At 59.2% G+C, this 21,158-nt stretch overlaps 1 protein-coding gene across 3 annotated transcripts; it reads right to left on the bottom strand.

Moving 5' to 3' along the window:
• Window positions 1-1,095: 1,095 nt before the first annotated feature.
• THOP1 (thimet oligopeptidase 1) lies at window positions 1,096-19,809 on the bottom strand. Of its 3 annotated transcripts, none has more exons than XM_064479684.1 (13): window positions 19,640-19,809; window positions 16,672-16,884; window positions 14,302-14,450; window positions 13,444-13,551; window positions 11,769-11,871; window positions 9,094-9,254; window positions 7,665-7,800; window positions 7,157-7,523; window positions 6,834-7,035; window positions 4,716-4,902; window positions 4,317-4,445; window positions 3,511-3,647; window positions 1,096-3,219 (listed from the first exon to the last, which is right to left on the bottom strand). In XM_064479684.1, exons 1-13 carry the CDS (start codon window positions 19,653-19,655, stop codon window positions 3,064-3,066), a joined length of 2,064 nt encoding a protein of 687 aa, XP_064335754.1. In that variant the 5' UTR covers window positions 19,656-19,809; the 3' UTR covers window positions 1,096-3,063. The 3 variants fall into 3 exon arrangements, with proteins under 3 accessions (XP_064335754.1, XP_064335753.1, XP_064335755.1); XM_064479683.1 differs by having other exon boundaries at window positions 11,757-11,871; window positions 19,640-19,784; XM_064479685.1 differs by having other exon boundaries at window positions 11,757-11,871; window positions 19,673-19,780.
• Between the last annotated feature and the right edge of the window lie 1,349 nt (window positions 19,810-21,158).

The following is a 21,158-nucleotide window of genomic DNA, read 5'->3' as shown; positions in this document are numbered from 1 at the left end:
ATTAAATAAAACTGCCACAGTTAATATATTATAGAAAAAAAATTTAAAAAGACTAAAAAAAGGAAAAGATTAAAAATGTATGTATTATAGGTTAGTAATATATTTTTAATACAAGATGGTAACATAATTAATATATATGGTAAATGTAATCATTTAATAATGTTTATTAATAAGTTACATGAGTATTTATTATATTTATTTATTACTGTTGTTACTACTGGATTAAGCTGTGATGCATTTTCTCTCTTCCCTGATTCTGTCTTTCTCTCTCTCTATATAGCACTGTGTATGCAGCAGCCCAAGCCCTCTACACGTTTTCTCTTCGAGAAGAAATGAAGTGTCCAGAGAATGGAGAGAAGTTGACACTGCTTCCCCCATTACAGCTAACGACCTGTTGGCACTTGATGGTGTTTTCTGTGATGTTCTGATTGTGACTTTGTCATCTGACCAACAGGTGCTTGGGCAAAATGGATTAGGGTCCTTTCTCCAGAGTTCTGTCTTGCCTGCTTCAAAGCCTTGGCTGGGAATCTAGTCTTCAAGGGGCTTTTGGGTAGAATAAACATCAGGTAGAAGGCTCTGATGGTTGGATGAATTTGGTTCTGATGGGGAGAGTGTGGCTCTGTGCTGAGAGCTTGGTCTCTGGTGTCTGGAACTGGTTTTACACCTTAGGTTCTCCACTCACGGTTGCACTGCCCTGGTCAAAGTACTGAGCATCACTAAGCCTCATTCATCAAATTTATCAAATAGGCTGCATACATCTCATGGTTATTGGGAGAATTAAACCAGCCTGGTCCAATAATAGTGCTAAACTTAGTGTGTGGCATTTACTATGACATAACAATACAACTATTATTATTACTAGAAAAGAATTGGTCATCTGGACCTCTCCCACTGCCACAGGGAACAACTTACCTGCAGTCGGGGTTGGTTTTTCCTCAGAACTAAAACATAAACTTACCTGGACCTAACATTTGGAAATTAGTTCTTTAACAAATCTGTTGGGTCTTTTTTTCTGCAACTAATTATTTTCTACTCATAGTTTTCTATCTTTTCCATTACATTTTGTAAGTATTATTCCCAGAAAATTTCAGCCACTTTGGGAAGTAATTTTTTTTAATAAAAAGGAAATGCTTGTGGCCGACGCTTTGGCCACGTAAAGAACCTTCGTAGAGTCCATCCAAGCCTAACCGAGCCCGCCTGTCGCTCACAGTCAACAGAGAAAAGCCAGGGACTTCCTGACCCCTGGGGTCTCCTTGGACATATTTCGTTTTTCTGGTGAGACTGCAAGCCCACGGCACGAGGCTGCTCTGGTTACCCTGGCGACCACGTACACCAGCAGGACCCCAGCGCCCGCTGTCCCCGCCACCTCCTTGGTGCTCTGAGAGCAATAGTCTCCATGAGGCACAGGGTCCCCACCCCAGAGGCTGGGCCCCTACTTCAAGTCCATCAATGACCAAAGACACACAGGAACCAGCTGCCAGGAAGTCTGGGCCCCAGACAGCTGAGCTCAGCATGAATCTGGGGCTCATGCCAGGGCAGAAGCTGTGGAGAGCAAGCAAAAACCTCCAGCCGGCATTGACTAGACCCTGGGCCCGGAGTCTGGGGAAAGAAGGCTGAAGACTGGGGCCGGGACTCACCCTCGCAGACCTGAACTGCCCACGCAGGAACCATGTGACCCACAACCCTGAGGCCTGCAGCCCCCTGACTGCCTGGAGCACAGCTGGGGGTGCCAATACCACATCTGGATTCTGCACGGGGACCAGATGGCACCCATCTGGGGGCTCGGTACAGGAGAAGACAAGGGCTCCCAGACCCCAGCACCCATCCACCTCAGGAAGTGGCCAGACAGAAGGCTGGTTGTGGTTCAAGCCCTGGGTGACTCCAGCATCAACACAGCCTTTCAGCACGCTCTTCTGGCAATGGGCCGCCCAACCCCCAGCTCTGGGCCACAGCCCCGCTGGGAACACCTGTTTAGAAGGTGCAGACACTGGGGCAGGAAGCTGAGCCGGGTCTGCGAGGGACCGACCCCACAGCCCAGGCCACAGCCGCCAGCACGGGGTGGGTGAGGGAGCAGCAGAGGGGAAATCGGGGGGCCCCACGGCCTGCCCGCCAGGGCCTCAGGGAGAAGGACTGGAGAGGATGGAAGTCCAGGGAAGGAAGCACAGGACAGACGGCCCAGACCAGGCGAAGCGGGCACCCACCCCCCTGCCTGAGTGAAGAGCCCTTTCCTAACTCCCACCAGGGCCAGGCAATGCCACCAAGGCCGTCCTCCAGAATCACCAGGACCCAGAAGGCAGCCCCTTGCCGTGGTCCAGGCTTCACCGGGCTGCCAACAGCCAGAGGGAGCCAGCCAGCTGCGAGCGGAGGGCAGGCGCAGCCGTGCGAGCAGGTCCAGGGGCAGGAAAGCCACAGCCCGGCTTCCCTCAGCTGCACCCACTCATCAAGGCCACACCCCGTCTGTCACAATCCCAAAGATGGATGCCAGGCTCAAGAGAGGAGTGCGGCCTGAGGGCATCCGCACCAGCCAGCACTGCAAGGACGAGGCGGGGTGGTTCCAGAACAGTGACAGGTGAGAGGCTGGCAGGAGACAGGCACCTTGGGGAGCAATCCTAGCGGGCTGGCACCACTGTCTCCACCGCCTGGAAGAACTCCCTCCACAGCTCAGCCGTCTCCCGGTGACCCAAACGTGTCACCATCCAGACCACTCCAACATGCCACTCCCCTGTGGTAGAAGGGAGTCAGAGACCAGACCAGAAGTCTTTTTTTAATGGCTGCATTTCAAGAACTGTTTCTTAACTAGGAAAACTCCCTGGGAAGGGGCCGCGTTAGTGCAACAAACAGGAGCCCTGAATGGACACAAGGCTCCCCAGACACCTCAGGCGGAGACCTTTCAGCCCAGGGTAGCTGCTGGGGGTACCTTGGAGAGTAGCGGGACATGTAGCCCTCCCCCGACCTATCACCAGGCTGGAAGCCCCCACTTCCCACCCTGCTTCCGGCTGGGCGCTAAGGCACCAGGGCCAGGGAGCCGGGTCCAGCCCACAGGGATGGGCAGAACCTGTGCCGTCAGCAGGCCGGTGGCTCACAGCCCTCAACCTGCAGCCCTTTGCTCAGTAGGAAGGCGTCCTGCTTGGGGTCGCGACCTAGGAAGAGCTTCAACATGACACTGGCATCCTCGGAGCCACCGGGTCTCAGAATGCAGCTTCTGTAGTCCATGCCGACCTGCTGAGGCGGGGGCAGGGCTGGAGGAGGGTCCCAGAGTCCCCTCCCCCGCTCCAAGGGGCAGGGCAGCATCCAGAGAGGGGAGCACACCCAGACACCAGAATGGGGATGTGCGGGGTGGGGGACGCACAAGCGTGTGAGGCAGGAACCCCATCCTTCACAAATCCTCAGGGGACCTCCACCTGCACAGGGGTTGGAGCCCTGGCCAGCGTGGCCCCCCACCCAGGAGGGTCCAGGGGTGCCCTGCCCCACGCAGCTGCACAGGCACTTGGGTCCAGGCCGGCCTCCCACCTTGCCGCTCAGGATGCCCTCCTGTTTGAAGCGTGTGTGGAACATGTCGGCGGAGTACACCTCGCTCCACAGGTAGCCGTAGTACTGAGCGTCGTAGCCACCCGCCAGGTGGCCGAAGGTCGCAGGCATGTTGGTCCCTGGGACAGACGTGGACAGGCTCTTGTTGCGGCCCCTTCCCAAGGGAGGAGGCCTCAAAGCAGCCCCATCAGACCCCCCACCAGAAGAGGGAGCTGGCCCGACACATCTAGAGACCAGGGGCCTTGCCTGCCTTGCGGGAATGTGGCCGCAGAAAGTGAAGCTCTGCCCACTTCCTGCTGAAGCCCAGGGAGCTTCACCCCAAAGTGTCTCACCCATCAGGTCAGCTGCTCACACTGAGCAGGTGGGGATGGCCCTTAACAAGGAGCCTGCGCTGGCTACAACGCTCCTGAAGGAACTTTCTAGAAGCTCATGAAGGGGTGAACCACTGCAAGGCTTCCTACTTTATCAGACTGTGTGTCTGTGCCGACGTGCGCTAGTTCAAACCTCCTCTCCCCTTTATGTCAGGTGCGAAACCCCTCATCTCTTCTGCCGCTTCCGGGCTTTTCACAAAGCCGCCTGTGGAGGGCGCCCCTGCCCCGGGACCCGACCACGGACCCCAGACCACAGGGCTGGAGGAACCCGCCCAGGAACCAAAGCAGAAAGAGGCCAGAGGTCGGGTGCCTCCTTATGGCCTTGGCTGAAGCCTGTAGATTGGTCCCCCTTAACGCATCACCAGCAGACCCTCCTGACCCTGTGCTCTAAGGTGGGCCCGGCTTGAGCGCAGCTACCTGGCGTGGCTGGAACCCCAAGGATGTCCTGGCAGAGGCGGGCGTACTCCTCGGCGGGGTCTGCGGCCGTCTGCGTGTGCAGGGCCTGGTCCACTTTGGCCAGGACGATCTGACGCAGGTTGAAGAGGCCTGAGCAGGAGGAAGGGGCACGAGCCAGCGGTGAGCGGGGGCACTGGGGACCCAGAAGGCCCAGGGGCTGCGGGGTCTCCTCCACCCTGGTCCCCTACTCAGAGCTCTCGCGGGTGCGGTGCGGGTGCAGGTGAGAGGCAGTACCACGCGAGGCAGGTGCCACGGGGCGGGTGCAGTGCGGGCGCGGCACGATGGAAGGCAAGCGCGTTGGGGTGCGGGGTGAGGGGGGGGCGGTGCGGCACAGGGTGACGGGGGGCGGGCGCTGCGCACCGGTGTTGGCCTGCCGGGACTTGATGAGCTTGTCCAACAGCTCCTGGGGGAGCGCAGTGCCCGTGCGGTAGTGCTGGGACATCCGGAGCAGCGGCTCCGCCTCCCACACCCAGTTCTCCAGCATCTGCGAAGGCGCCTCCACAAAGTCCCGCTCCACATGCGTCCCGCTGAACATGGCGAACTCTGCCTGTGGGGGCGGGGCGGAGCTGCGGCGGCAGGATGTGGCGGTGGTGACCCCACCCACGCAGCCAATGCCCTCAGAAAGCCCTGCACCCCCAAGGGAAAAGGCCCAGAGACGGGAGTCTGGACGACGGTGCCTGGGCAGTTCTTCCCGGATAACCGCCGGGGTGCAGCTGAAGCCCCGCCTTGCAGCCAAGGAGCCGCCCCTGGCGCGTCCTCCCCAGGCCTGAGTGTCTGTGAACTCGCCCCGTCGGGAGGCGCCAGGGTCATTCGACGCCCACCTCTGGTTCCAGCTCACTGCAAACAAGCGTCCTTTTCAGTCTCCTGAGCACCCTGATCTTTCCGGTTCTGTTCTGGTGGGTGATTCTGTATCTAAAATGCACCCCCCGCCCAACTGGCCAGTGTCCCCCGTGCAGGAGGGCGATGCTGTCCTCTGAGAAAATGCAAGTGTCAGATGAGCTTGGTTTGGGCGAGAGTTGCAGCCCTGCCAGCCAGGAGCTCAGTGTGAGGAAATCAACTCACAGCAGAAAAGGTGTCTTTAAACAGAAGTGAACAATCACATGACACTGTGATGGAATGGCTGTGACAGTGTGGTGACAGTGGCTCGCAGGAGCCCGGTCCCCGTGTCCTCCCTCGCTCAGTGTTCTCAGTGATTTTAGAGAACAGAACTGCCTCGAACAATGAAATCAACTGTATCAAGACTGCCCTGTGGTGGAGGGAGGTTATAGCTCAGTGGCAGAGCATGTGTTTAGCATGCACGAGGTCCTGGGTTCAAGCTCCGGTACCTCCATTAAAAATAATAATTAAAAATAAAAGACTACGTTATTACAAAAAAAAAAAAAAAAAAACACCTGAGGGAACCGAGGGGCCGTGAGGGTTGCTGGCAGAGGAGTGTTGTGGGAATGGGAAGGGATGCGTGAGCTGACGGTGCAGAAGTGGGAAGAGGTGAGGGGGCGCGAACGGGGCTGAGGGGCACGAGGGCTCCAGCCAGCGGATGGACACAAGCCGACTTGCCCTGAGCTGCTGCTGGTCTGCGAGTGGGTGACCCCCTACCCTCAATCATAATGGAGGACACCAAAAAGGAGAGCTAAAACTACAAAACTAGGGGGAAAAAACAGGAGAAAATCTTAGCACGGGGACAGACCCTGAGAGCACGATGCTCAGTGAGAGAAGCAGACACAGAAGGACAGTGTGTGAGTCCATGGATGTGAGACGTCCAGAACAGGCCAGTCCACAGACACAGGGAGGGGCCTGGTTGTCAGGGGCTGGGGAGGCGGAGGAGGGAGTGACTGCAAAGGGGCATGCAGGATCTTTCTGGGGCGATGGAGATGTTCCAGGACGGGCAGTAGTGATGGCCGTACAGCCTGGTCAGGTGCCTGACGCAATCCTGTGCAGCCATCAGAGCCCCGCTCTCAGGAGAAAGGACTGCCTGACGGCGAGAAGGCAGAGCACGGCAGATGGGCAGCTGGTATGCCCCGGAGGCCAGGCTGGGGGCCGAGGCATCCCAGGGTGAGTCTGCCTTTGCCCTGAGGGCCTATGGGGGGAATCACCTGGACTTGCGGGGCCAGTACCTCCACCAAGGGGGGTGGCAGCCCCGCAGCCTCCTCACTGGGCTCGGCGCTCACCGGACCCAGAGCTTCCCTCCAGTTCTCATCACCGGCAGTCATCGGGCCCCAGGGGCAACATTCCTTTCGCCCTTTCCCTTTTTTTTTTTTTTTCAAAAGAAAACTTTTAAAGCGTACACTTGTTTAACTAGCCCTGCTGACAGCCTGGTCCCGGACTTCCCGCCGCTAGGGCCATGAGCTCACATTTCTGCTGTTCATGCGGCACAGTCTGCGGGGTCTGAGGGCGTCACCGTGTCCGTGGTGCCGCTGGATGAAGAATGCGACAGTGAGGGGCCCGCTGCAGACTGCCCCCCGGCCTCCACCGCACACCCACCTGGGAGCAGAGCTGGTGCATCACATGCCCAAACTCGTGGAAGTAGGTCTCCACCTCGTCATGCTGCAGCAGGGAGGGTGCGTCGGTGGTGGGCTTGGTGAAGTTGGCCACCATGGCCGCGATGGCGATCTGCCGGGTCCCATCCTGCCGCAGGCAGCCCGGCTGCAGGCCGAAGCACGCCGCGTGCCCATACTTCCCTTCCCTGGTTGGGGGGAGGCGGGTCAGCCCCTCGATTAACTGCTTTGGCCTGCCCTGCCCAGATCCTACACACCCCACCGCCCCACAGAGAGCTGCCCACACACCCCAGCCCGGCCCACACGCACCGAGGGTAGAGGTCCAGGTAGAACTTCCCGATGACCTGGCCCGAGGCCGAGTCCCTGACTGTGTAGAGTGTCACGTCCTCGTGCCAGACGGCGGCGCCGTCCTCCAGCTGGAAGGTCAGCCCCAGCAGCTCCTGGTAGATGCCCAGCAGCCCGCGGGTGACCACCTGCACGGGGAAGTACTCCTTGAGCAGGTTCTGGTCCACACTGTAGCGCGTCTCCTCCACCTGGTTCATGTAGTAGCGCATGTCCCAGGCGTTGATCCGCCCATCGAAGTCCAGGCCCCGCTTGGAGCACTCGGCCTTCTTCAGCTCCAGGATCACGGCCCGCTCCTGCTCCCCGAGGGGCTTCAGCTTCTGGGCCAGCTCGTCTGGGGGCGGGGGGAGAGGTCAGGGTACCTCCTGCGGCGGCCCCCACCCTGTGTCTTCGAAGCCAAATAAAGGATCAGGACAGACACTGGGACCCCGGGCGGGCAGAGTGAGGCTCTCAGGCACCCAGGGAGGCGGGTTACCTAAGAAAGCGGCCACCGCTTGGCTGCTTTTAGCCATGTTCATCTCCAGCACGTAGTCGGCGTGCGTGCTGAACCCCAGCAGGCTGGACTTCTGGGCACGCAGTGCCACCAGCTCCCTGAGGATCGCACAGTTCTCCTGGAACCACAGATGCTGCGCGGTGGGCCACGGGCCACGCCCTCCCCGCGTGCGGCTCCTCTCCCACCCAGTCCCGGCGGGCAGGCCAGGGTGGGGCTCAGGCCGCTAGGGGACATGGTCCGGAACCTGGGATGCTGTCCGCTGCACCCGGTTCCCCGCCTCCCTCCCCTTGGCTGGATTTCCATGCACTTGGTGTTGTCGTAACACGTGGTCTTTGTAAGCCCCAGGTCCTCTCGGAAGCAGAAAGGGTGTGAACCGTGCCGGGCTCCAAGGCCGAGCGCAGAGGGCAGTGTGCCAGGTTCTGCAGCAGCACCATGCAGAGCCACGGGGCTCCGGGCTCACCCAGCCAACCAAGCTTGTGGGACAGACACCAGACGACACCCGACTGATTAGTTTACAAGGAGAAACAGGCCTATTCAAAGTAGAACAGAATGCCTGCCAGCCCAGTTCATCCGTGGGAAACCAAGCTACACCCGGGAAGTTGAGAGTGTCCAGCCAGGCAAGGGGCACTAAATCCCCAATCCCAGAACTCCACCCTCAAGCTTTGCCCTGGGCAAGCCCGGGGCCAGGAGGATGTGAAGACACCAGCCCCCACCCAGTGCAGACCAGCCCGCGAATCTGCGGGCTCAGGCTCAACAGCACAAACTCTGCTGCCCCACAGAGAGTAGCACGTCCCCAGGGAGCCCGAACTCCTGTTCCCTGGACGCTTCTACAGGCGGCCAGCAGCTGGTAAGTCCCAGCCCCAAAGGTGGCCGTCTTCTCTGGGGCCAGGTCTCCAGTTCTGCAATGGAGGTTTCTCCTGGGAGCCCGTGGTCACTGCAGGCCAGACATGCCTGTCTACACCCCAAGAAGGCAGGGACACAGGACTTTCCCATGTGCTCCCCTGCAAGGTCACCCGCAAGGTCATGGGAGCACCACTGGTGTCCTCGGGGAGGATGATGGGGTTCAATCACTGCCCCGTCTGTTTGAGGCTCAAAAGGAGAAGCAGACAGTGGCCACATGCTGAGCGTCGAGGCTCTCCCCAGGGCCACAGCTAGAAGGCCGGCCCTCATGCGGGAGGCACAAGAAGAGAGGGGCACGCCGGCAAATCCCAGCTTGCCACCGGAGAAACTAAGGCACGAAGGGGTGGGATGGAGGACAAGCTGGGAAGAGGGTCCCTGGGGCTGGGCAAACAGGCACAGAAACCTGGGAGGGCAGAGCGAGCTGGCAGGGCCCCACCAGTCACTGAGCCGCCAGCGCTCACAGGCAGAGCCACAGGGCTCTCAGGCAGACGGGACCCGAGGCGCCCCTCACCTCCTTGCACCGACAGTTGAAGGCCTCCTCCACCTTCCTCCTTGTCTCGGGCACGTGGCACTTCTTCAGGAGGGGGAAATAGTGCGGGTACTTGAGGGTTACCTTCAACTTCTCATCCTCTGTCTTCTCCAGTGAGTTCAGAAAGTCTTCAGGGAGCCCTCCTACAGGAGTGAAATCGGGGCTTTGAGAGGACCAGCAGGCCGTCCAGCCGAGGTGGGGGGGGAGGTGTGGGAGCTCACGGGGTACAGCCTCCCACACACTCTGGGACTCTGGCCGCTCACTTCCTCCTCCACACCCCAAAGGGAAGATGTCGAGGGCTCTCCCACTGCGGAGATCTGCTGCTGTTCCCATCAGGACGCCCCTGGGGAGGCAAAGCTACGTCCAGCTCCACTGTGGGGACAGTCTCTACCCTGGGACAAGCGTGGTCTGCCAGGCGCTGCCGGCTCCCCTCGTGTCCTTTCTGGGTGAGCAGCACCAGCCCCTACTGAGCAGAGCCCGCGCCCCCTCCTGCAGCCAGCACTGCCGCGATGGCCTCCCACCTGGTCTCTGGCCACCAGCCCGTCCTCCAAATGCAGAGACCCAGGTGCACTGCCCTCAGACTAAAACCTCCAGGGGCCCAGGCCTCACAGCTGAGGAGACATATGCAAGGCCACCGTAACCCCTGCTCAGACCACGGAGGCCAGGCCACCAGGAGCCCCCACCATCTGGCTCGGCCCTGGGGCACGGGAACTGAGGGAGGGGCAGAGGCATCCCGGAGGGTCCCCCTCAGGTGGGCCGCCTCGGCAGGCCCCTACAAAGGGGTGCCTGTGACTCGATCAGCAAAGCTCAGCCGTGGACCCAGCCCAGTTGGCGTGGAGAAACGGCCCAGGAAGAGCGGCCCTCGCGCCAGAACCGGCACCGCCCCTCCTCGGGCGTAAGACCCCGGGACACTCCCTCGCTCTCTCTCGTCCGGGATCCGGTTCTCAGCGTTGGGGAGGGCAGGAAAACATGAGGGGGCACCACCCCGCGGGGCGGGGAAGCAGAAGGCTGTGGCACGCACCACGGACGTGTGCGCACGGATAAGGGTTTCCCGGCCCCCGTCTGCTGAGGGGGCCTAGGAGCAATCGCCCTCTGCACCCAGACCTTGGCCCTAACTACCCTACCAGGGTCGGGCCAGGGCAAAGCAAGCCTGGTGCACCCGCTGTCAAACAGAAGGTGCTCAAAGAACTGCAAGGGCACGGACGTCCCCTTGAAGGGGTCCCTCTAGGCCAAACTGGACAGTCACGCACCAAAGCAAACGAGGACAGCGAGGGACCACTCCCTGAATAAGAGAGACCTCTCAGTCCACGGGCGGACAGAGATCGGGCAGTAAACACAAGAGGGGCGGGAGCCCTTCTGACTCACAAGAGGACACAAACTGACAAAGACCGTGGAGTTAGAGAATCATCCGCTGATGAAGAACTAGCGGGCAAGATGCGAGGAGCCGCGGTGTCTAAGCATCTCTGGGAAGATCACTGCTTACGAAGGGGAACCAGTGATGCTACAGGGACGCCTGGTGGAAATCGCCTTAACCAAGGGATGAAGACTTAGGAAAAGGAAATGAAGTTTTATACACCTGTAAACACACGTGTATGTGACTGAGAGGGAAACAAGACAGAAACAGACCATCCATGCTTGTGTAAGATGACACCCCGCCTCCTTTCCCAGCCGGAGGAAGCCAGCGGGGCTCCAGCTCAGCTGGAACTGAAACTGCAGATGGGCCCCACCCTGCTGGGCTGACCACATACATCTGGCCGCTGCCCTGCCCTGTGAGGCTGGGGTTTGCAGCGTGTGCTCCACGGGGCTGAGGGTTCATGCTCCGGCACAGGAGGCTGGGCCAAGACCGCGGGGCCCCTGGGCTGGACAGGTGGGCGGAAAAGCAGCCCCATGGGACGGCGAGTGCGAGCGGTTTCAGCTGCGGGATCCCAGAGGCCGGCGATCACCCCAGGGAAATGCTGTGTCACAGGCAAACCCTGACGCACAGAACTGGCTTGGATACTCAGCCCCTTGTAGGGCTGAGCCCCTGGGCAGAGTTCAGAGGCCACTGCCCACCCGGCCTGGGTCTCTCCAAACTGTCAACGTGGGAAAGATGGAAGGAAGGTTGTCAAGGCTGAGGAACTGTTCGACCGGAGAGGAGCCTGGAGAGACAGAATTGAAAGTGGTGCTCGAGGCCTGAGAGGAGCCAGAGGGACAGAAACGTCACGACGGTCCTAGGGATGGCTAGGGGACCTGCTTGGTGCCCTACTTCCTGGGGGGACGCGTAAGGAGGGCTGGGCTCAGGAACAGCACACACACAGCGTCCCGGGGCCCACGGGGTCTCCCTCGTACTATTGCTGCCACTTTCCCACAGGTGTGACGTGTTCCAGAGCATTTGGGGAAGAGAGCAGAAGCTAAGAAAGCCATCCAGGCCCCAGCCCCTCCGGGCCCCACGCACAGCCAGCTGCAGGAGGGCCCAGAGATGAAAGGACAGGCGTCACGGAGAGCAGGCGGGGGTCTGGGGGACGCCTGCGGGTCAGGCAGAATCTCGGCAGACAGATCACAGCCCTCCCCCTCCCCAGGGAAGGATCCAGAACCCTGGGCTCCAGACGCTGAGGGCCCGGGGGTGGGAAGAAGGCCCTCCGCGGCCGGCCCTCGCGCCACCGCACCGCCTGGCGCACCCAGCTCCTCGCGCGAGAACGGCAGGACGGTCGTGTCCTCGTTCAGGTTCTTATTGAAGTCGATGCACAGGAGGCTCAGCTTCTTCTTGATGCTCTTGATTTTCTGAAGGAAGGAGGCCACCGTGAGAGCTGGGACATGCACGGGGACAGGAGGGGCCCCCAGGGAGAAGAGGCAGGAACAAGAGGGCTGCGGGGACCCCGGGGCTGGGGTCCCATCTGCTAGGCCCGACCCTCTCCTCTCGGGAGCTACCTCCAGGGTCGGGAGCCTGGGCTCCAGCCATTTTAAGGGAGCTGAACTTTTGTTTTCTCGGGCTCAGTCTGGTTTTTCAAAGCAAAAGTCAACTGAGTGTGGGCGAGGGAGCAACTCCCTGGGGAACCTGCCCAGCCCCTCGGCAGGACCGCAGCCCCGCAGTGGCCAGAGCCGACCTGCCCGTCAGGACGAGGTGGGTGGAGGCAGCGGCCCCATGGCTCTGCCAGGCTCCTCGGGCAGCACTGGCTCCGAACCACTGGCGTGGTGGGCAGCCTCTGCTGGGTGCAGGCCTGGTCTCACTGCAGCCTCACAGCCCCACTGGCCACAGCTCGGCCCTGGAGGGTGTGGGGCCACACCGACGGGAATGGCAGCACCGGCCAAAGGGGGGACACACTGCTGCTTCAGGAAGCAGGGCAAGGCCTCGCAGGAGGCTGGGAGGACCGGCGGAGACAGGCCCGGGGTGGGGGGCGTGAGCCCGTCGGGAGCCCCGGGCAGTCGTGGGGCTGCCTGGCTCAGCAGAAAGAGAGTGGTGAAGGCAGACACCACACTTGTCGGCCTCTCGTCACCCTCCCAGCCTTGGTGCCCAGCTGGGAGCCAGAGACACCGCACGTGAGACTCTGACTTGTAAGAACAAAGTTACGTTTGGTCGGGGCGCCCATTCCTGGCACACAGCTCTTAAGACCTAAAACCTCAGGGACTTTTAGCCCCACCCCTCCCCACTTCCCAGGAGGACACAGGGCTCAGGGCTGGAGATTGAATCAGTTGCCAACAGTAAAAACCCAAAAGGATGGGGTTCAGAGATCTTCCGGGTGGTGAACACGTGGAGGCGTCAGGAGGGCGATGCCAGGTAAGGAGGGTGGTGCCCGGCGAGGGCAGGAAGCCGGGTGCCCTTTCCCGCCCCTCCCCCGCATACCCCGCTTCTGGCCTTTCCTCTGTAACAACCTGGGGACCCAGTGTGTCGACTGCTTTCCCCAGCTCTGGGGGACGCTCTAGCAAATCCACGGAACCCAGGGAGGGGACGTGGGAGCCTCTGACAGCCCGTCAGCCAGAAGAACAGAGGACAACCTGAGCCCTGAACCCCGGGCTCCGACGCTGTCCCTGGGTGGGTGGGGACAGAGCTGAGCTGGAGGACACGGGCTGTCAGAGTGGCTGTGGGAGAGCCCCCAGGCCCGGTGTCAGGATGGGCGGGAGCAGGTGCTGCAGGTGGAGGAGACTCCAGAGGAGGGGGTTCTTCCTCAAGACCTTCGCCCAGGAGCCCGGGGGGACCGGATGGGGGTGCAGGCTGGGAGGGACTCAGAGAGGGGCTGACACGGCCTGTGCCCCCTCACACTCTCCTTGGCTGCGGAGCCCCTTGTGACCCCAGAGACCCAAGGGCAGACCCTCCTTTCGGCCGGGGGCTGGGCCTTCAGGCGGGTGGGCACTTGCCTCCTGTGTGTCCACTGGCAGGTGGAGGCCGTTCCTCCTGCCCAGCTTGACGAGCCGGTCCAGGTACCGCAACGCCTCGGGCTTCAGCGAGTCCTTCTGGACTTTCTCCTAGAACGAGAAACCCACAGGTGTGCTTCTGATGAGGCCCGGGCAGTGCCAAGCGCCAGGCCGCGGGGGGGCCGCCGGGGACAGAAGCCGGGCGGCTTCCAACAAAGCGAAGCAGCCCCTCTCCCAGGGCCCGGCAGGGCGGTCACCCTGGAGAACCGGAGACTCCGTCCTCACAGAACCTGCCACAGATGTGCCCTTACTGGGAACAGCCCAGAAGCGATAGCGGCCCAGGGCCTCCCGCAGGGTGGGGCGAGGGGCGGGCAGCGCCGTCAGGGTCCTGCGTGAGGCTGACTTGACTCCCAGAACCGGACCCCGGGGCACACTGGGCAGAGCGGGTGAACTCGCAACTGTCTCAATAAACACTTCAATTAAAAGAAACCCCACTGCGCTTCCAGAGCCGTCTGCACCGAGTTTGCACAAAGCTCCCTGCGGCTCCCCCTGCTCCCGAGGGAACGCCCACCAGTGACACGAGAAGCATCCGCAGCGCCTGCCATGGGAGCGGCGGCGCTCAGCCAGATGTGAGGGCACCGACTGGGCGGGCCCTGCACATGCGTGCCCCTCATCCCCCAGCCTCATGGGGCAGGTGGGACGCACCCTCCGGGTGGCGCCAGTGAGGTCGGGAGAGGGCCAGGACGGCGGGCGTGGAAGGGATCCTGGAGTCCGAGGTGTCTCAGACTTCTTTTCTTTCCTCTTCGCTTGGCTTTGTCATGTTTTTAACGCTTTCTCTTAGAGGAACAGAAACTCACTCACCTGCAGCCACACGATCCTCTGGTACACATCCTGCCTCATGCTCATCTCCACGTCGAACTCCGACAGCTTCTTGTCCGCCTCCGTGCTGGCCGCCCGGATGTCCTTGGATGGGGACACATGCTGGGGAAAGTCCAGGATGTTCCTCTGAACTGAAATGGGGGGACGAAGGGGCAGCTGTGAGGCTGGGCCCCGCACAGAACCTGGCGAGTGCCGGCCTCAGCCCTGGCAGAGGGCTCATCCGCGTCACCGAGTCCTCAGCTAGCACTCCACGGCAGCCCTGGTCCAGAGCACAGCCGCCCACGTCCTCAGGGACCTCACAGTCCGAGTGGGAATGGACTCAATGGACTCACTCACGACACCCCAAGCCCAGGAAGGTAACAGAGCAGCACAGGAGAGGCTGGAGGGACTCAATGCTAGAAAGAGAGCCCCAGCTGCCGACGGGTCTGCCCCACATCCCGGTGAGTTTACACCACGGTGCACACTCTGTGAACAGGGTTAGTAGGGCCCCCATATGACCCAGCAATGCCACTTCCAGGGGGATACCCAAGAGAGACGGAACACTGTCCACCAGAAAGCTGGGACACACGCGATCCCAGCAGCATGATCCGTAATAAGCAAACAGTGGACACAACCCAGATGTCCATCAGCAGATGAATGAACACACCTGTCCCTCCACACACGGGAGCATCACTCAGCCACAGAAAGGAGAGCAGCCCTGACACCCGCTCCCATGGGGACGGACCCTGGGCGCACGAAGCAGACACAGAAGGACACACAGTGTGATTCCATGGATGTGAGACGTCCAGAACAGACCCATCCACAGACAGAGAGGGGGCTCCTGGTTGTCTGGTGCTGGGGGATGGTGATAATGGGGGTAGAGCTTCTTTCTGGGGTGACAGAAATGTTCTAAAATTAGATAGTGGTACTGTGTGTTCTAAATATACTAAACAAAAATCTAAAGAAATGTACATAGTATACAAATTCTATCTCAACAGAGCAGTCTAAAAAGCATGTCCTTTGCAGTGGGGAGACCTGAATTAAAATCATAGTTTGCTGGCTTCCACGGCTTCAGGCCGATGACACTGTCCGCAGGTCTGGTGGGTGAGCGGCCCCAAGGAGACCTCCATGGGGCAGTGACCCGCTCAGCTGACTAGACCAAACACAGGGGGCCTCTGGAGAGAGCCGTGAAAAGGACAGAAACAGCCTCTGTCCTTCGGGGATTTGCAGGCTGTGGCTGCACCGAGTGTGACAACAGAAGAGCAGAACGGGGGATTAGTCCCGGCGGCGGGCTGGGGCGAGGGGGCGCGGGAGGGGCGCCAGGGGCAGAGGTCCATCTGGGCTCAGAGAACCCGACACCTGGCAAAGCAGGGCGGCGAGGACATCCAGGCCGGCACGGAGCCCCAGGAGGAGGTGCAAGGTGGCACGAGGCGGGCACCAAAGGCCACGTTGAGGGCCCCACCTTCACCTCGAGGGCAGTGGGAAGGCACTAAGGGCAGGCCGAGGGGAGTGCCACGGTTCAATTCTAGTTTTCTTTAAAATTACCCAGGCTACTAAGGGGAGACAGGAATCAGAAGCCTCGGGAGTAGGGGTGGGGAAATGAAATCACGTCTGGCAGGGTCACGCTGGGTAAGTGGAATTGCATCATCAACCCTTCAGGGCCTCCTGCCAGGGACGAGGAGAGACCGAGGCCCACCCGCCGCCTGGGCCGCAGCCCTCAGCTCCGGGCCCACAGCACACCAGCCCCCTGCAACAGCGGGCCCACGGGAGTCTGAGCCACAGGCCAGGGGCTGGCAGACCTGGCAGGGTGAGGAGTCAGGGACACGTGAGGATCCTACAGCTGGAACTGAGGGGTTCTAGATGGTTCCCAGAAAAACAACTTTCCTAGAGCTTTGGGGGTGGGGGTTTCCATGGCTTGGAGTTTTCTGCCTTGTCAGCCTCCAAAGGGGCTCCGGGAGCCAGGCTCTGTCCACCTGACCCCACAGAGGAGAGGAGGAAGGAGCCACGGGGTGGCGGCATCAGGTTACCGGAGCACAGGGCAGTGGGAAGGGTGAGAAGGGCTCCAGTTTCAAGGCTGGCACCTGTGCTGGCTCAGGGACAGGAGGGCTTCAAACACTGTCCGATGCTGCCCGCTCTGGGCCCTCAGATGACCTGGACCCAGGGACAGCGTGCAGGCCGTGTCTGGGGGGCATGGAAGAGGGCACAGGGGCACTGGCTACCCTCCAGGCTGCCTCCCGCTGACCAGTACCCACTAGGCGCCTTTACCTGGTCAGCGCATTTCTCCATCGGCCCCCCAGGGAGGAGGCGGCGTCACCCTGCACAGGGTCCAGGCCTGAGCTGCCGCCTCCCTGCCTGGACCCCGCCCTGGCTTACCTGTATAGGACACCTCCACATCGGCCAGCGCCTTGAGAGTGTTCTCGTAGGACACATCCTGGAGCTCCTGGGAGCCCACGCGGTCATACACGCGCTTGGTCTGCTCGATGAGCTCGGCGGTGAGCTCCCTGATTTGCTGGGCGCTCAGGTCCCACCGGAGATAGTTTACCGCCGAGCACGGCGCCACCACGTCCAGGGCATCTCCTGCGCAGGCTGGACACGAAGACAGAACCCCACACCCAGTGTGTCTGCTTCAGGCCCAGAATCAGAATCAGAGTAATGGGAAGCAGGGGAGGAGGGGACCACCGTTTCTCCAAGCAGATGAGCAAGGCCCAGGGGCTTTGTGGGGACACACAGGGCAATTGGTCCTCTAGAGCACAAGGTGATCCTGTCCCCAGGGGACACTCAGGGATGTCTGTGGTTGCCATGACTAGGAAAGGACACTGCTCCATCAGTGGGATCAGGCATGCCTCTCAACAGCCCAGTGTCGGGAGAGCCCCCCAGGAGAGACCCAGCCCCAAACGCCAGCAGTGCAGAGGTGGACGTCCACCGTATTCCTGCATCTCACTGAAAGAGCCCTTAGATTACAGGGTGTTACCCACCACCTCCCTGGACGTGGCATTCGTACTATATCACGTTTCTGAACGAGGAGGACGTCCTGACTAGTGAAACATCCCTAGCCCCCAGTGTTTGGATAATAAATCATGGTCTCAAACAACAGCCATCACTTTAAAACCCTCCTGCAGTATTCAGGGATATTGTGACCTCACTGACTCCTCAGACAGTTCTATATAAGAATCCTATGTTGCCCCGCCTCACAGATGGGAATTCTGAGGTCTGTAGAGTTCGGGGCTCTTGCCATGATCCACAGCCAGCAAGCGGCAGAGGTGTGGTTCAAAGCCAGGCGGCCTACTTTAGCCCCCACACTGTGCACCAGTGGACTATGTTCACCCCACCTTTGTAAATCTGCACACCCAGGGGTCAGGTCCTGTTCCCTTCCCAGGGCTCCACCATGCACTCAGGGTTGAAGTCCATCCGCTTTATAGGAGCCTACACCAGGAGCTGGCAAACAACGGCTTGCCTGTTTTTGTCCAGCCCCAGAGCTAAAACTGCTTCTGCTTTGACTGAAGTGTACAGTCAAGTCTAACCCATGTGGTCCTATACAGACTGACCCCTGCTCTCCACTGCCCAGACTCTACTGGGTCCAGCATGGCAGGTTTGGCCAGATGGTTTTGCCAACTTCTCTGTGCCCCGCCACACTGGCTTTCTTCAACAAGTTTCCCGTGCCAGTCTTCCTTTTCTCATCGCTTTCTGAGAGGCCACCCAACGGCACTCTAGGAGCACTTGCAGGTCTGTGATGGCCACACCTGTCCCAAATTACTTGAGTGAATGGGGGGACTGTGCACTCCCCCCAGCGGGGTGTGTGGTGCACAGTGAGTAGAAGGTGCTACTCCAGGAAACACCCACCTGTGCCCCATTTCCCTCTTGTGGCAGGCAGGAATGGAGCGGGGGCCACGGTGATGCCGGACACCCCCTTTTGAGACCCCCGCCTACTGGGGGTCTTTGCAGGGTGCTGCTGGCTCCAGCCTGTGTTTGGTGTCTCTTGGGTAGGTTTTGTTTCTGTTTGTTTTTTTAACAGCATTAACATTCGTGGCTAGGTCATTCTCTGTGGGGAACCATCCCGGGCACTGCAGGGTGTGGAGCAGCCTCCCTGCCCCAACCCACTCAATGCCAGGAGCCTCCCAGTCATGATGACCACAGATGTCCCCGGACATGGCCAAGTGTCCTCTGGGGGGGGACACAATCACTCCAGCTGAGGACAAAGGACACACATTAGGCGGAAAGAAAAAAAGGCTCTTAAGTCAGTAGAGGTTAGCTTTTTCCAGCGAAATGACTGCTGTGAACTTAGGGAAAATCTTTGTTTGCACAGTATTTTGGATTTCAGAATTGCAGAAGAGGGACTGTAGGTCTGCATTAAATTTGGTGGTAAAGAAGGGCTCCAGGAGCTCAGGAAAAGTGGGAGATCCGCACAAGCTGGAATTGTCAGGAAAACCTCCTGGAAGAGCTAGGATTTGTAAACTTTGAGCAGATCCATTCACTTCACAAATATTTGCTGATTACCACCTTACGTGCCAGGGCTCTGAGCTAACAACTCTGCAGCAAACAAGGCAAATGACATTCCTTCCCGAGGCTTGAATAACCCTAATTATGATTTTATCATTAATACAATTATCATCATCATCTCAAAGGGCTGCAGAAAGAGCTGGGGGTGGGGTGGGGTGAGGTGGTTAGGAGGGCAAGAGAAAGTTCCGGGAGCCCCCACTCAGCAACCTGAGCGGTTTTCTAAAATAGAGTATGCGGCTCACATTCTTCCTCTAAGTGAAAACCGTTCCATTACGCCCCTTTGCCGTTAACATAAACGGGACCCCCCAGCTACGTTCTAGCCACAACGACTTGCTCTCCAAACGCGTTACCCGTGTGCTGGCCTCCCCGCCTTTGCCTTCGCGGTTCCCACCACCTGGGACGCTCCTCCCGCAGGTCTTGGCAGGACAGTTGCTTCTAAATGCCACCTCCTCCTCCGAGAAGCCCTCCAGGGCCGCTCTCCCTAAAGAAGCACCGACCACTCTCTAAAGCCCTCGCCTGCTTTTTGCTTGTCGAACGTCCGTCTCCGGCTCTGGAACTGCATCTAGGACTCCCTGAGAGTCCGCCAGACCACAGCACGACCCGTCCTCAGCAGAAGCGACACGGAGTTTGACGAATGAGTGAAGAGCCGGAAAAGCTGGTTCATTCATTCGGCAACCGAGGGGGCGGGGTTCTGGGCTCACAGACCCCCACCCCCGCCCCGGCCCCGGTCACTCGGGGGTCACTGGGCTCGGCTTTTAGGCCCTGGGGGCGACCCAGGGGGGCGCCAGGGCGCTTGGGGCGCACGGGACCGGCGAGCAGGAACGCACCAAGGGGCGGCCGGTACCTGCGGGGGGTTTCATGACGAGCGGGTGCGCACCTGCGGTCCCTCCCTCCACCTGGTCCGCGTCGGCTCAGCGGTCGGCCAACACTGTCCACTCAGCGGCCGCAGCCTTCGGGACTGAGGCGCCCGCCGCCCGCGCGCCCACTGAATGCTGGGAGAGCGCGTGCGCAGGACTACGGGGCGCACACGTGCCCCAGCTCCGCCCACATCCCCGGAGCGGTGCTCCAAGGCACTGACTCACTCTGCGCACGCGCTGGAACCACCCCTGCTCGTCATTGGCTCCCGGTGATAAGGGGGCGGAGCCCTTGAGGAGGCCAGGGAGGTGCGTTTCCATGGAAACCTACACGCAGCTGGCGCCTCGGATCCTCCATGTGGTTCTTTCAAACAGTATTTCGCCTTAGGCTTCTAGCTCTTGTATTAATTTGTACTTGCCTCCTTTCTACCTCAATTGTGTATTTGGCTAGTTTTGCGAGTTTTCTCCCTCATCTAAGGTCCTCCTTTAGTGATCGCTTACCACATCTCAGGCGCTCATCTCATTCCCAGCATCCTGCCCAGGTTCTTAGCATCTGATGAACAGAGAAAGTGAGCCACATTTGTCAGCTAAATTCAGTTAATCAATTAAATTAAACATACACTTCTTTAAAGTCACAAATGTAAGCAAGTAAGTATATCGAGAAAGCTTCAGTGAACGAAGCCAGGACCTCAAACAACAGGTGTTTTGGAACAGCGCAACTGCCTGACCTATATCTAGTGTTGTCGGTTAGAACAAAATCTTGAACCGTCTAAGGTACGCAGGAAAAAAAAAACAAGAATTAAACTGGCCCCCAAACCCACCTCCTTTGTTTCTGCAAAACAAATGAAAATAACCAAGCATGTTACACGTGCTTGCGTTTTAAGTAGGATAAAAATGAATTGGGAGAACACTTCTGGCAACTTTAATGCTAATGGCGGTCATTAAATAGGGAATTTCTCATTACCCGCCCTTGATTTTTTCTCTCTTTAGGACTTCAACCTTTATTCTACGTTAGTTTTCATTTTCGCTGTTTCCTGTACCTGGAGCTCTTCCTGCCCCCCACCCCCGCCCCGCAGCCCGCCCCCTTCTCCAAATCCACACATGACAAAGAGGCCTTCCCTAACTATCCCAGCCAACTTACCTCCCCAATCACAATACCCCATTTTTTCTTCATAGCGCTTGTCATTAAGTAAAATTTGTTCATTTATGTACTAGCTTACTAGTTTATAGTTTGTCCACCCCAATAAAAGATAATGAAAGCAAGCATTTTTCTGGTCTTTATAGTTGGTGTGCAATATTTGATTGTTAGGCACCTGTTGTAAATAAATATCTCTGTATTGCTCTACTCTTATGGATTGAATGAATGAAAGAATGCACTTGTGGGTGGATGGGTGGATGAATAAATGAACAAAGACGGTGACTGGGTAACAGTCGCTCCCATTTAAAGAGCGCCTGTGATGCTCTGGGCGCCAGAGACCCAAACGCAGCTGCACCACGTGGCGGGCTCTG

Source organism: Camelus dromedarius, chromosome 27, assembly GCF_036321535.1.
Source record: "Camelus dromedarius isolate mCamDro1 chromosome 27, mCamDro1.pat, whole genome shotgun sequence".
In the NCBI taxonomy this organism is placed as follows: domain Eukaryota; kingdom Metazoa; phylum Chordata; class Mammalia; order Artiodactyla; family Camelidae; genus Camelus; species Camelus dromedarius.
The sequence above is the reverse complement of the archived record's forward strand: the minus strand, read 5'-3'. Positions and strand labels throughout refer to the sequence as shown.

Bases quoted from the DNA above. Each gene is read 5' to 3' on its own strand.
- THOP1 (XM_064479683.1), bottom strand. The intron at 7,801-9,093 runs GTGAGGGGCGCC...CTGTGGTTCCAG, and splicing joins TCAACTGTCGGTGCAAGGAG to GAGAACTGTGCGATCCTCAG. The intron at 7,036-7,156 runs GTGCGTGTGGGC...CCCCCCAACCAG, and splicing joins TACCTGGACCTCTACCCTCG to GGAAGGGAAGTATGGGCACG.